A 16,150-nucleotide genomic window follows, 5' to 3' on the forward strand; every position below is an offset into this window, starting at 1 on the left:
ACTAAGCTACCAGCTCTGCCCTCCATCAAGCCCCCCAGTAGGATCAAGGGCAGGTAGGAAGGTGGTAAACAAAAGCCTGTGAAGAGCACATCTACCAGATGGTGGTACCAACGGTGAGAGGAGGGGAGCCCCAAAGTCTGTACTCCACTTTTGGGACTAGCATAGGGAGAAGGGGTTCTGCACAACCTTCTGGAGCATAGGAGGATTGCAAAGATGTGAAGTGACTCATTCATCTCAAGGGAATGTTTTCAGGTGAATCCAAACACCCCATGGAGATTAATACAGCCTGACAACAGCTCTTAAGTGGTGTGATCCTAACCACTCATTTCAATATGTATTCTCCTCCCCTCCCCCTTCTACCTCAAAATCTACTTCAAGCCCAGACATGCAATACAGTTTTCAGGACAATCTTATTATGCACATGGACTTTAGCGCAATTTGAATACTAAAATCAGCTCCTTATTGAGAGAGAGGGCTGCATCTGAGAAATGTCTTGATAAATTACTCCAAATTTACCCCAAGAAATATTTCCTGCCCCTCTTGTGTCATACCAGTATTCAAGATAATCTCACTACATATATTTCACTGCATATTGAAAATGTAAAGCAGCTCATAATGTGGGGGGTGGTTATTGGTAGGGCCCTACCAAATTCACAGTCCATTTTAGTCAATTTCACGGTCATAAGATTTAAAAAATCATAAATTTCATGATTTCAGCTATTTAAATCTGAAATTTCACAGTATTGTTATTGTAGGGGTCCTGACCCAAAAAGGAATTGTGGAGGGTCACAAGGTTATTGTCGGGGGTGTTGCGGTACTGCTACCCTTACTTCTGCGCTGCTGCTGGCAGAAGATCTGCCTTCAGAGTGAGCAGCTGGAGAGCAGCGGCTGCTGGCTGGAAGCCCAGCTCTGAAGGCAGAGCCACCGCCAGCAGTGTTAGGATCCCTTTTGTGTCAGGATCCTCAATTTGAGAAACTCTGATCTCCCCATGAAATCTGTGTAGTATAGGGTAAGAGACCAGATTTCACGGGGGGAGACCAGATTTCACAATCTGTGATGCATTTTTCATGGCCATGAATTTGGTAGGGCCCTAGTTATTGGGAACTCCTCAATCAAATGACCCCATATTTGTACCATAAACTCTACCGCAGCCCCTGTTGCAACATAACAGTTTGAAGACAATTTCCCAAAGCATGTGGGACTTAGTGCATTTAGAAAAATTGACTGCTAAACAATAAGCGAGGCTCAGCCTTAACTTTGGTGGTGGTGCCACCCCACTATAATGACATTAGTAATGAAACAGCTAAGCAGATAAAACATTACCTTTTCAGAGTACAACTCCAAGAGCTTCTCACTGAAATGAGTTAAATTGGTTCTGCTTTATCTCTAGTGGGTAATGGTCCAAGTTACAAACACACTCACTTTGCCACAATATGAAATAACTGGTAAACTCTGCTCAGGAAAGGTCAGGAACTAAACTTGAAACTGGATTAATAAAAACTGGATTAATTCTTAATTGGAGGGCGGAGATCCCTGGGATTGGAGAGGTAATTACTCAATTGTATACAATACCGGCACTACTTTTTCTTGAGTTTTTAATTATGCAGCGTAGGCCGGCAAATAAAAGGAAAGAAAAGTACCTTTTAAAAAAATATATTCACACTTTTTATACAAATACTATTTTTATTTGGTTGTTTGTTTATTTTTAACATCTTTACTTGATGATGTGAACCTGAGTTTTCTGGGTACTTTTGAACACTTACTCCTTCTGTGCATTAAACTACTAGTGAAAATATTTAAACAATTAGATTGTTTAATTTAGTTGTTTAAGATTATAGCAATATGTCAATGATGTTAAAAATGTAATATTTCATTTGACTTAATACATTAGTCACTGAAAGTCCAGGGACTAGCTGCTGAATACTATAGTTCTCCATTTAATCACAAGATATGTATGTGGAAGCACAAACTCTAATACAATCCATTTTATACTGCTATGGTAAATTAACCATAATTTGGAGAAGCTAATTTGCAGATGACTGGAATGTTATGTTAATTACGACAGTGCATCATTCTTACCTGTTCTGTCATAACACCAGCATGGCAATGCAAAATAAGGGTCTCACACTATGATTCACTTTGTGCCTCTCCAGTTGTTAGAGGTTGAATTCTGTAGCTCAGAAATTATAAAATTCACCCCTTATGATTCCCTGCCAGATACTGATTTCAGTCCGCAAAGAAAGGGACAGGTCAGTTATTGCTCTCTGTTTTCGACAGCAATTTAAACTCAGTTTCCCTTCCTCGATATTTCAGACCAAGCCGTGATCTCTCTACTACTGTGCCAAGTAGGGAGGCAGTAAATAGCTAATTAAATACTTGTGGAATATGCCCTGCTTTTCAATGCATCTTACTAAGGTCTTGTCTACATTTGGAAATTTACCAAAATAGCTATTCTGGAAAACTCCTATGTGGCCACTCTTATTCTGTAATGAGAGTGTCCACACAGGGGCTTATATCAAAATAACTATTCTAGAATAACTATTTCTGTAAATTTCCAAGTGTAGACAAGTGCTTGAAGGTGTCCAGCCAGAGATCTGGAAACATCTGTGAGGTAGGTGAATATTCCCCTGAATATTCCTTAGTGCATTAACATTTCCCTGATATTTCGTTTAAAAGAGATATGCACACATACTGGTACTGGTACACAAATTCACAAAACCTTATTGGCATTGGTTCATATGCAGGTAATATTTATTATATTTATTTCTCTACGTGAATTTAATGACTGAGTGCCTGATAAGCTGTGATGTGAGCCAGGGATAATATGTACAGACACCATATGATTTTCCTCAGTGCATCTCAGTTCTAATGTGTAGCACATTTCTGCTCTTCCAGTCCTGGGTCTCTCTTGACCAGAGGCTGCCAGTTGTGCCAAAAAGAATTCTGTCATCCATGTGGGAGTAGGATGTAAAGCAAACTCATTTCCACTTGTGACCCATTAGAGAATTTGATCTTGCGTTTTCACAAATGAAACGCCAACACATAAAACCTACTTGTTCCACATTAGACCCACTTCCTTAATTTCCAGTTGTTGTTTTTTAAATTTGCCCTGATGTTTGAAATACTCAAGAGCTTTCCACAGTGCTGTGAGTATGAAGTTGGAATGCATGTGCCCGCACTTTGTATGTTATACAGTACATACCTTTTCGAGACTTTTAGGATCATTTTGCAGCTGCTCAGTCTCCAGAATTTAAGTGCCTTTTTGTTTTCAGTTATACGTGATGCAACCATTAACTGGAGATCAAGATAGATTTAAAATAAAATAATAAAAACCATGCACAAAGTATAACCTTTGCATAACATTAGTTTGCAAGAATTTCATAAGGGAAATAAATATTTTAAAATAAAATAGATGTGAATTTATGTACATCTTTAGGGTACTTTGAGAGGATTGGTCGTGATGGAGGTAATAAATAATCCACCAGACACTGTTGTATTTATACAACATAAGAATGGCCCTACTGGGTCAGACCAAAGGTCCGTCTATCCAGTATCCTGTCTTCCGACAGTGGCCAGTGCCAGGTGCCCCAGAGGGAATGAACAAAACAGGTAATCATCAAGTGATCCATCCCCTGTCACTCATTCCCAGCTTCTGGCAAACAGAGGCTAGGGACACCATTCCTGTCCATCCTGACTAATAGCCATTGATGGACCTATCCTCCATTAATTTATCTAGTTTTTTTGAACCCTGTTATGGTTTTGGCCTTCACAGCATCCTCTGGCAAGGAGTTCCACGGGTTGACTGTGCGCTGTGTGAAGAAATACTTCCTTTTATTTGTTTTAAACCTGCTGCCTATTAATTTCATTTGGTGACCCCTAGTTCTTGTGTTATGAGAAGGAGTAAACAACACTTCCTTATCTACTTTCTCTAAACCAGTCATGATTTTATAGACCTCAATTATATCTCCCCTTAGCCGTCTCTTTTCCAAGCTGAAAAGTCCAAATCTTATTAATCTCTCCTCATACAGAAGCTGTTCCATACCCGTAATCATTTTTGTTGTCCTTTTCTGAACCTTTTCCAATTCCAATATATCTTTTTTGAGGTGGGGCAACCACACCTGCATGCAGTATTCAAGATATGGGCGTACCATGGATTTATATAGAGGCAATATGATATTTTCTGTCTTCTTATCTATCCCTTTCTCACTGATGCCCAACATTTTTAGCTTTTTTGACTGCCGCTGCACATTGAGTGGATGTTTTCAGAGAACTATCCATAATGACTCCAAGATCTCTTTCTTGAGTAGTAACAGCTAATTTAGACCCCATCATTTTCTATGTATAGTTGGGATTATGCTTTCCAATGTGCATTACTTTGCATTTATCATCATTATATTTCATCTGCCATATAGTTGACCTTTTATCCTGTGGCAGTTTATTTTGCGTAGGAACCTTTAGTGAGGGACCTTGTCAAAGGCTTTCTGAAAATCTAAGTACACTATATCCAGTGGATCCCCTTGGTCCACATGCTTGTTGACCCCCTCAAAGAATTCTAATAGATTGGTGAGGCATGATTTCCCTTTACTAAAACCATGTTGACTCTTCCTCAACAAATTATGTTCATCTATATGTCTGACAATATTGTTCTTTATTATAGTTTCATCCAGTTTGCCTGGTACTGAAGTCAGGCTTAAAGGCCTGTAATTGCCGGGATCACCTCTGGAGCCCTTTTTAAAAATTATCTATCCTCCAGTCATCTGGTACAGAAGCGATTTAAACAATAGGTTACAGACTACAGTTAGTAGTTCTGCAATTTCACATTTGAGTTCCTTCCGAACTCTTGGGTGAATACCATCTGATCCTGGTGATAGCGTAGATGATGGCAAAGGCCTCAGTCCTGCAAACAGTCATGCAAATGCTTAACTTCATGTGTGTAGTCACACTGAGTTCAAAGGGATTACTCCCTTCATTGGAATTTAACTAGATTATGCTTCATACTTTAAAGTTAAATATGTACATCATGTTTCCAGGATCAGGTGCTAAAATGTTAAGGCCTTAAAGAACCTCAACTAATTTGTTATTACTGAATCTCCACTCAGCTAAACAATTTCAACTAATATTAAAATAAACTGCTTAGGAAAGTCATTTTATGTCACATGATCTAGGTTTTCAACCAAGGGCTTATATAGTCCACACATCTTTTTTAAACAGGCTCTTAATTTTATACACTGAATTTAGATAGAGCTTTTTAAAAAAAAAAAAAAAAGATGGAGGCTCTAAATGTTGATTCTTTGCAGCTGTCCATCAAAAGGTCCTTATTAAGATGTATATTTTCTGTAATTGACAAGATATATGCATCTGAATATTGGGATTTCGAAATCAGAGGCCTATTCAATCATGCAATACAGAGGTATTGCTTGGACAAAATAACAGTAACATTTTTAAATAATCCTAAAAATAACACAGCTGGAAGGTGTTTGTGGTCCTTTCCTCATTCTGAGAAAGCTGACATTTTAAACATAGTTTTTATAGTATTTACCATTACCTTCATATTAGATTTAGCACTCAACGACAAATTAAATTAACTTTTTTCCTGACATACAGTCCTGTGCCAAATATTAGAAATGTAAGACCTGTGGGGTAAATATTTCTCTTTCTAAATTTTCTTCCTCCCCACTTGAATCTTTACAATAATAAAACACTTCTTGAATTTACAAGATGTTAGTAGGCAAATACTACTTTGAACTTATGTAGAGGGGGATACCTTGAGAATTTTTTCAGCTGTACTAATCAAAACTTCATGTAAGATATTTTTATTCTTATATAAATGTTATCTGAAAGAACAGATTTTATTGAATTTTTTTGTTTGAACTTCATTAGTTCTGTGTAAACATTGTATTTAACACTGATATTAAATGCAACTTTTTGTACTGAAGAAATAAGATTTTAGTTGCACAATACAATATTACTGGAATTTAAGTCCAATTTAGTGTTCTCTACTGTTTATAGCAGTAAATTGAATTTTGAGCTTCAGCAATTCTATCTAATATAATTATGCTAAATAGGGTTTTTGTGTTTGTTCCTTCAAACTTATTTCACTGTTGTTCTAGCGTGTTAAATCTGGCAGAGATGGCAGTGCGCGTAGCCGCAGAGAAGGGAGTGGTAGCGGGGGTAAGTACTTGGAATAACAACTTTGCTTAAGTGTTGGAGTTGTCAAAGTTCTAAAAGAAGAGTTTTTCTTAGAGTTGTAAACCCTTTTATATTTATACAAGTACATATTGAGTAATACATAAATATTATTTTGCAAACTTCTCTTACATTTTTTAGCTCCTTTGGTCCTAGTATTGTGAATATTAATCTTTGCTCTGTAAAATCTCCACTAATACAGTAGCTTTTTTGTTTTGTTTTAGGGTTTATATAGCACATACAGGTCTCACAGTTTTCCTAAAAATACATCTGTGACCTGTTTATAATAGTTTAACTGAACACTCTTTGAATGTTAAATTTTGGATGAACAACACTTATTTTAAAGAGTCATTGCCAAGTGCCCTGAGAAAGAGGAAAAAACAGCTATAAGAACAGGTTTGTAAAATGCTTCTGTGAATTGTTTTTAATTGGGGAGATTTTTGCAATGACTTGCAGACACTTCCTCAAATCCTAAAACTTGGAACTGGTTCTCTGGAGGAGGAGTGTGATAACAATTAACAACACTGGGACAAATTCAGACAGATTTACAATTCAGCATAACCATTTTGATTTACAGATGTCAAATCCAATAGATGCAGATGCAACAGAAAATCAGCTTTTCAAAAATCTAGCAGGGATAAGAGGATTTTATAAACAAAGGTGATCACTATAATGTGTAAGTGGCCCAAGAGAAATTTAGCATAGTGCCATAAAGTAGGAAATACAGGGGGATTTTCATAGATGCTATAAAAAAGACATTTTGGACTGATGACACACAAAAGTGAATGCCACTGTGCGTGTGTGGATGGGCACATCACATTACTCGTGAATGGCAAAGCCATGGGTGACTTATGCAGGTACCAAATATGTGCTTGGAAAAGCTTCATACCACCTGTCTTACATTCTGCTTACACTTCCTGTTACAGAAAACCAATGTGTGGAATGGTTCAGGAAGTTTTTGTTTTTTAATAAAAATTGGACTATTTTTCTTATCCTTCCACCTGCGAAGCCAGATGTCTTAATTACCACTTATCCAACTGTATAAGGCTCAGAGAGAGCCATGAAAACCACCAACATAGCCCAAAATAGCTTTTCAGTACTTAAACATTTCTATTAAGTCTCCTATTTTAGGATCTTATGGGGCTAGAACGGAGTCCTGGGGTGCCTTAGGAAAAGGGTTATATTTCTATTTTGTAATGGTATGAAGCCCCCATTTTCAGCTCTGCCATCCTACAAGATAGACTTTGAATTAATTACATTTTTATATTAATTATATTTTTATATATATTAATTACATTTTTATATATTTTTATATAGAATCCCCATCACTTGTCGGGGATTGAATATTGCCGTTTTGGGCCTCAGGCCAAGATAATTTTAAGGGGAAATTTCTCATGGTGGGAGGGAAAAGAGGAAGAAAAGAAAACATTTCTGGGACAGTTTTTTTGAATCTGCTCAGGGATTTGAAATAGTAGAATAAATCCTACACAGATAGATTAGTGAGCAAAGTGCAGGTCAGGCAGTCAAAAGTTCATGATAAACAATACATAGTTCTGCAATTTATTGCATAGATATGACCGCCACATGTTTATGTATGGGATGTTTTAGTCTGCTTTATCACACACACCTGTACTGTCACCTAAACATTTATTCACATTAATTAAATCTGAAGTTATAGAAAACTGTTATATTTAGAAAACATACAATAATATCATTTCAGATTGCCTCATTTTCTGATAACTGATTTTTGGGTTCTTGTCACCTATATGAGTCTTGAAGATTCATGATCCTTATGAATAGGGCCTACCAAATTCATGGCTGTGAAAAACACGTCATGGATCATGAAATCTGCTCTCCCCTGTGAAATCTGTTGTAGGGGGCTTGCGATATTGCCACCCTTACTTCTTTGCTGCCTTCAGAGCTGGGTGGCTGGAGAGTGCAGAGTGACGGCTGCTGACAAGCACCCAGTTCTGAAGGCAGCGCCACCACCAGCAGCAGCACAGAAGTGAGGGTGGCATGGTATGCGGGGGGCAGGGCCAGCCTTACGGGTGGGTGAAGGTTGAGCTGGGGAGGGATGGAACTTCCTCTTTCCCTGCATGGTTCGCTCCTGGGACCAGGGCAGACCCACCTCCAGGAACCTCCCCGGGCTGCAGGAAGCTGCACAGCTGCTGTCTGGAGGTCCAGCTCTGAAGACAGTGCTGCCACCAGCAGCAGCACAGAAGTAAGGGTGGCAATAAAACGTCCCCTCTACAGTATCCATGCAGCCACCCTACACAACCCCCTTTTGGGTCGGGACCCCATGGTTACAACACCGAGAGAGTTCAGATTTTTTAAATCCTGTGATTGTGAAATTTACCAGAATGGCCCATGAATTTGGTAGGGCCTTACTTATAAACTCTAAGGAAGAAATTCACTATAGTGGGTTGGGCCCAGACAAAGTCCTCTGCACCTATGGTCTGGTTACAAAGTAGCCATGCAGGATGACTTGTGGACCCCATGCTTGTTTAGGTAGAAATGGAGGGCAGCATTTGGGTCAGACCAAGGGATTCAGACCTGTGCAAAACAATGGCCCTGATATCCATGTAAGTGTTGCAAAGGGCCTCTTTCACTGCTACATTCTGTCATCGTATGTACCCTTGTTAGTGAAAGAATGGAACATTAACTGAGAGAGAAAGGGATGTTTGGTAGCTTAATAAATAAGGATATAAATGCAAGAGGACAGCTAATAGGGGAAATAAGAAAGATTCTAGCTGAGAAGTTAAGACAGCATTAAAGACCCTGAGCTAGCATTTTGCCAATAGTTCTCTTAAGGACAAAAAATATATGTGGAAAATGGAAAGACAGTTGAACTCATTAGGAGCTTCTGCCACAAGCTCTAGTAATTCTAAGGCACTGAGTTTTTTCAATTCCACAGATTCATACGTCGGCCATAGACCACATGTAGAGAAACGTATGGACCCTTGGAACACTAATGTAAGAGATCAAATCTCATAAGAGCAATGGGGTCTGAGTTGAGCTATAGCTGTGCACTCTTCCATATTGATTTTGATTTTTGTGCAAAGTTGTGCAGTTATTGTATTTAACTCCTGAGAGACTGAAGAGAGTTTATGCTTTGGGAACAAATCTTTGTAGGAAAAGGTTCTAAGGATGCTCATTTATGCAAATTTGGTGCAACTGACCAAAGATCAAACAGTTTTTGAAACAGCTCAACAAATAAGCAGTATTACAAAGGAGGCTCTGTACTGAGCCTGAAGGTATTTTTGCTGGGGCTCCCAATTAAAAGTTGAGGCAAGATGTACTACTTAAACTTTTCAGAAGCAGTCAAAGGCACCACCAATTGATAACTGGGTATGCTAGCCCTGGGAAGCACTATCAGTGAAGAAGTTGGCACAAAAGAGGCAATAGACATAAGGTGTATTGTAGTATAGCTCCCATTTACAAACTTGCAGTAAGATCCAGTGGGACCAGAAGCCCTAAATACTCATTTTTTCTGTGCTTGGCGTAGCTTAACAGGATTGCAAGTCTATGTTTCACAGTTTAAAAATTCTATGTACGCAGTCTGCCTGAGTCACACAAATAACATAAATGTGGGTTACTTTATTCAAGATTTTTTGATATGTTTATTGCTAAAAAAAATTAAATACACAAATTTGGGGATTATTTCTTCAGTTTCTTTGCAAAGACCAGTGGGGATCATTTTTCTGAACTATTTTAGAGATTTAATATCATTAGCTGATCCAGGAAAAATGTGGAATCCTGAACTCAGTTCTTGTCTGCTGAGTACAAGAGATTGTTTTTACATACTATTTTTTATAATTTTTAACTTTACTTTCTTGCAGCCAAACATGCCTATGTTTCTTTATTAGTTTTCATAGACTTTTTCAAATGTTTTATCCATATCTACTTACTTATTGTTAAGGTTAAGATTCTGTCACAAGTATTTTTATTAAAAGTCAGGCACAGGTCGCGGGCAATAAACAAAAATTCACGGAATCCCGCAACCCATCCCTGACTTTTACTAAAATACCCTGTAGGGGGACAAACAGAGCACTTCTGGGGCTTGCAGCTGCTCCAGCCCCACTGCTGCTCCAGCCTGCTGACCCAACACCAGCCACTGCTCTGGCAAGCCCCTAGGCTGGCCGCCGTTCCGGGGGCTAGTGCCCCAGGGCTGGCTACAACCCTGGGGCTGACAGCTGCTCCAGCTCTGCCCCAGAAGAAGTCATGGAGGTCCCAGAATCTGTGACAGAACTGTCTGCGTTCTTATAGTAGAACCAATAATAGTCCCTTGTTTTGGACAGTGACACTGAAAACACATGCAGAGGGGAGACTAGTGGGAGGATTAAGTGGGCTAGATTTGCCCATAAAACTTAAAAATAATATACTACTTTTAAGAAATAAAACCATACAGAAGATGCAGGAGAAACATTACAGCATAATCCTAAGAATTCAACTCTTGTCTGCATATATATGGCAGATAGAGTACAAAAAGGGGAGACCAGAAAAACAGAGTCTGGGTCTGAATCCCTTGAATCCCAAAAAAGGGGATTCAGACCCAAAAGAGCTTGAAAGATTTTTCAAATTCAGACCCAATTTCAAAGATTATAGCTAAAATGAACATCCAAAATTTGACCACTTTGGGGTTCTCCTAACATATGTAGAAAACATATCTTTCCTCGGCAAGCCTCAGATTTGCATTTTGAATTTTTTTTTTTTTTTTTTTTGGGTGACGGGATGGGATGAGATGATATTGGTTCCTCACCTTACAATGCTTTTCTGTAATAAAAAAAATACAAAGAGGAGATAGTGGCCCAGAGAGGCAGTTTAGAGTGAGCAAGTTGTCTGCAAGTGGGTTAGTCCCCTTCTCTCATCCATCTCCAGAATCCATGGGATTGAAAGGCTGCACTGCTTGCCTTCTCCTTGACTCCTCAGACCCCAACAGGGAAAAAAGTGAAGGAAACTCCACAAGGAAAATCTGAGTTTCTTTGCCCTCTCCATCCCTCCTACAGTTACCTCAGAGAGTGGAATAGGGTTGGCTCTTCATATTTGTATACACTTAGTAGAGCCTACAGGAAGCTCCTTGTGTAACAAAGGGACACATGGATTTTAGAGTATGAAGGGCAATAGGCATTGCAGTTCAGGTCTGCACTGTAAGGCAAGAGATTTGCAGAAAGTCTTCTCACTATCTTAAGGCAAGAGCTTCACAATCAGTTGCATTTTCAGTTGGCTTCCAGGGGGGACTGGACTATTTTCCCCTTCATGCTCCATTAACTCCAGATCCTCACACTGGAATAAACTGAACATGTTTTCTGTGTATTAGCACACCCTATGGGTTAGTTTAACTTCCATGCTAGAAATGGTTTACACTTAAGCAGAATTTTAGATACAAGACTTTGCATTAGCTGGGCAGAGTGCTGAATTCATGGGTTTTGGTCAAACCAAACCAAGCTCCCTTTTCTCCATGGACCCCCACCACCATCACCACCACCATCATTCAAAGTGTGAAGGACATAGTGAGAGGCATTTAAACATATTTTGGGTTTGTGAAGCATCCTGATTCTCTGTTAAGAACTTTAGCCCATTATGCACTTTATTTAAGACACTTGAATTTTTTAAGGTGACTTAGATCTAACTAAATGATTTCACTCTTAATATCCTGGGAAAAGAAAGTATTTCATGCATGTTCTGTGCCTGATATACATTGTGTAAAATAGTACTAAAAATAGAATTAATGTATTCTGTGATATTGGAGGAATTGCTTGTGTTATAATTGTTCTTCCCATCTCTCTAACTTATGACCACTGAAAGTTTTCTTAGAAATACCAGCTGTAAATCTGTATAATTTGACTGATGTGGTGTACATGTGTAACCCACACACCTCCTGGGTGTGGTGTTCTGTCCCATCTAGTGGCACTGAGACCAGAGTCTGCTCTACAGCCTTAGCTAATAGACAGTTGGCTTTTAGTTCATGTGGTAGAGCTATGGCTGGGGCGCTGGGTCGGGGGCCAGACCACATGGGTCGTTCCTGCTCCAGCCAGTGTGCTCGGTCAGGAGCCACACCACACAGCTCGCCCCTGCTCCGGCGCTCTGGCTGGAGCGCTGGGTTGGGGGCTGCTCTGACTGGGGTGCTGGGTCTGGAGCTGCTCCAGCCGGGGCGCTGGATCACAGGCGGCACCACATGGCTCGGCCCCGCTCCAGCCAGGGTACTGGGTCGGGGACCGCACCACGCAGCGCCCAGAAGCTGTGGCATGGCCCCGCTCTGGTTCCTACGTGCTCTGATGGCCCCCTCCAGCGCTCCAATGAGAGCTTCAGGGGTGGTGCCTGCGGATGGGGCAGTGTGCAGAGCCGCCTGGCCGTGCCTCTGCGTAGGAGCCAGAAAAGGGACATGCTGCTGCTTCCGGGAACCACTTGAGGTAAGCGCCACTCGGAGCCTGCACCCCTGAGCTTCTCCCCATGCCCTAACTCCCTGCCCCAGCCCTGATCCCCCTCCTGCCCTCTGAGCCCCTCGGTCCCAGCCCAGAGCACCCTCCTACACCCCAAATTCATCATCACCAGCCCCACCCCAGAGCCCGAACCCCCAACCAGAGCCCTCTCCCGCTCCCGTACCCGAACCCTAATTTTGTGAGCATTCATGGCCCACCATACAATTTCTATTCCCCGATGGGGCCCTTGAGCCAAAAAGTTTGCCCACCCCTGTGGTAGAGGCTCATGGACTAAGCTCCAGAGATCCCGGGTTCGATCCCGCCCGCCGACAACCAGGGTCTGTTGGTGTAACAAGTGGGAGCTCATCCAGGATTTCAACGAGGAAGTCTCTGAAGCTCGGGACACACTTCTTCAGTTAGGGGAAGTATGTACCCCGCCCGCCGACAACCGGGGTCTGTTGGTGTTACACATGTAACTAATCTGCCGACTAAGAAGTACAAAAACATTTGCAGAGAAATTAGAACCTTTTCAGCTGGAGATAGCAGTGCCAAAACCTTTAAGTATTCCAAAGTAGAACTACGTATACATTCTTCCACATAAAAATTACCAGTGGATTTGTTTTTTATGTTCATTCTTTTTAGTTTAATTTTCCCTTCTAGCAGTCTGCACCATCTGTATGTACAATAATCAACAGTAGCTTTTAAAGTGCAGTTGAAAGTATATGAGTGAACCATTAATAAGTGTGCACATTTATGCATAATATGTAATTACGCTAAATTTTACATTAAGCGTATGACATAAGTAGCTAGGAAAAGCAGAGAAACAAGGTGTTTTAGGTAATATCTTTATTGAATCAACTTCTGTTGGAGAGAGAGAGAGAGACAAGCTTTCAGACTTACACAGAGCTCTTCTTCTGTGTAAGCTCAAAAGCTTGTTTCTCTCACCAAAGAAGTTGGTTCAGTAAAAGATATTAACTCACCCACCTTGTCTCGCTAATATCCTGTGACCAACACAGTTACAACAATACTGCATATAGGAAAATCAGAGTTAAGGCTGCCACTCTACCCTTAACCCACCTTGTTTTGTGTATTGCAAAGGTCAGATAAAAGCATATATGATTTATTTATTTTAATGCTTTGTTTATTTAGGAAGTTTTAACAGGTTTACAAATGCATGCCATGTAAATATAAAAAACAAAGCAATCATTACAACAGTGAGCTCTTGTGTAGAGCGACATATAGGAATACAGTCATCAGATCTCTCTATTTAACAGGGTGTTACGATATTACTGAGTGAGCATGATTACAACGTCCATGACTTGTCTTTTCTAGTGATTTTATGAACTCAAGTGAAATCTCTGATGTCATATTTAACAGACTAGTCATGTCAATCAAATGTTAATTTAAAAAATTGGTAAGATGTGCTAGTGCTTTCACAGGGGAATGTACTTTGTCTGTGTATTGAATAAATGGTCACCAAATCTATTTTGCTGTGAATGTAATTGGTGCATTGGTTTTTCCATAACAACCTCTGATTTTTTGTTGACCTTTCCTCTAGAGTTAGCCTCACACTTGAAAATGACAAATAGTCTGTCAGTAGCCTAGCAGCTACCAGCAGATGAGAGGTTAATTCTTTATTTTCTTTTGTGTGACCATTTGTGCTAGGAAACCCCAGGAGGATTGGCACAGGATTTTATGCGCAGTAATAAATCCCAGGATTCGGAGTGTATTATCCATCTCTATGCATGTATAAATCCGATTAACCATTATGCGCACAGATTGAGAGGAGAAGTAAGGGAGATTGAGAGTGGTAGCCATAATTCCAAGTTTACTTGCTTTTCATGATTAAATATAATTTTTAAATCAAATTTATAAAATATCTTAACCTGCTTTTTGTACTCAAATTCTTTTAGAGGTTTTTTATTTTTTGGTTCTTTAAACCAAAGAAAAACATTCCTTCAATTAATATTGTATTGGTCTATTGGCATTTTGGATGGACCAAAAATCAATACAGTGTGAATGGCCCTGCTCGACTAATTACAGTGATGATATACTAATGGCTTTTTAATAGAGAATGATAAATTGCTCCTTTGCAGATTAAAGTCACTTTACTTTCACTGGAAGTTAGTCACTGACACAAAGAGCTAGTTCAACTCTTCACTATATGTGCCATTGTTAAATAAATAAAGTTAATTGACTAAAATTTGTGACTGCATAGAATATTGTTTTCATTATGGGCAGTAACTTTTATTATTTTAAAAGTAAATGATAAAATTGCTCTTCTTACTATTTGTACTGTTCCTAGAATACGGTAGGTAGAACTTATTTGCAGTCTGAGAAATGTTTGCAGTGGATCTTTACTGCAAGTGCTTGTTTAGTCTTTCCAACAATTACACTGTTATTATTATAACTCAGAATCTGTACAGTAGCAGATAAAACCTCTACAGAAATTCCTTGCTTCCATAGAGTTTTCATTGTCATCCTTTGTCTTCATATTATCTTATATTTTTATTTCTTTATACATGCCTTCTGTCAACCCAGTGGTTATAATAGGTTTGTGAACTTGTCCTGCTTTTGGTTTCTTTGGACTCTTTCTTTGCCTGATCTCTGTCTTTCCTCCCATTTTGGCAGCTGTCTTTTCCCTGAAAATAGGTGCAGACCTTTCTCAGAAGTGTTAAAAGGTCTGTGTAAATTATTCTTTAATCAAGGGTGATGCATTTTTAATAACACATTTTTATTTAATTTTACAGCTGTTTCCTTTTTTCCTTGGCTAGACAGGCAGACAATCAGTGGTCATTTTTGGTGAAATTTGGTGTTATTTCCAAAACCCACAAGTGTGGAATGCATATTAAAGCAAACCAGATTTTCTGTTGACTACAGACGAGAAATCTCACCTCTGTAAAGTATGCACATTTGTGCTAAAATGATTTAAAAGCCAGCTCCTCCTTTGAAATTCTTCTGTCCAGTGTGGAGTCCTACAGTCTCCATTGCAAAATTAAGTTCCATGTAGTTGGCCAAATTACACATTTAGAGAGAGTAAAAAAATATATAAAAGATTTATATGCAAAGAGAACTGCAAAATGTAAAATTTTATGACAGAAGTTTTCACTACTTACAATCATATTATAAAGCTCTCAGTCAGCAAGCTTATTAATTACTACCCAGTGATGGCCAAGTCATGCATCCCTTGCTAGGGTTTAACACCTCCCAAAAGCAAAGATTCCCCTCGTGATAAGTAGGAGCGGCTTTTCCTTTCAATCTCTGTTCATAAACCCCAAAGATATGGGAGTTTTGCTTGAGCAGAAACTTATAGGATTGGTTTGTTGGTTGGTTTGACTCTGGTAGTTCACTAAATATGATGGTTTTCAGACTGAAAAAAATCAATGAGAGGTGAACACTGTTATTTTGTGTTGTACTGCTTGTACAGAAGATACAAAAAAAAGTGTTCTACGGGTTTTGCAGCCAGGCTTATTCCATCTTGTGGGTTTGGTTTTTTGGGGGGGGAAGATTTAATGTTTTGCTCTTGGATATGCACCCCATTAGCA

The 16,150-nt window shown here is 39.4% G+C and overlaps 1 protein-coding gene across 6 annotated transcripts in view; it reads left to right on the forward strand.

Moving 5' to 3' along the window:
- Nucleotides 1-16,150, forward strand: part of IFT88 (intraflagellar transport 88) — a 77,671-nt gene that overhangs the window by 56,892 nt on the left and 4,629 nt on the right. For 5 of the 6 annotated variants that reach the window (XM_037890872.2, XM_037890884.2, XM_037890866.2 and 2 more), the window contains one exon: nucleotides 6,111-6,171. The exons of the other annotated variant lie outside the window; for it this stretch is intronic. In XM_037890872.2, coding sequence (XP_037746800.1) covers nucleotides 6,111-6,171 — 61 coding nt within the window. The remainder of the gene's footprint in view (nucleotides 1-6,110; nucleotides 6,172-16,150) is intronic. 6 annotated transcript variants of the gene reach the window in all.

This window comes from Chelonia mydas, chromosome 1, assembly GCF_015237465.2.
Source record: "Chelonia mydas isolate rCheMyd1 chromosome 1, rCheMyd1.pri.v2, whole genome shotgun sequence".
Taxonomy (NCBI): Eukaryota; Metazoa; Chordata; order Testudines; family Cheloniidae; genus Chelonia; species Chelonia mydas.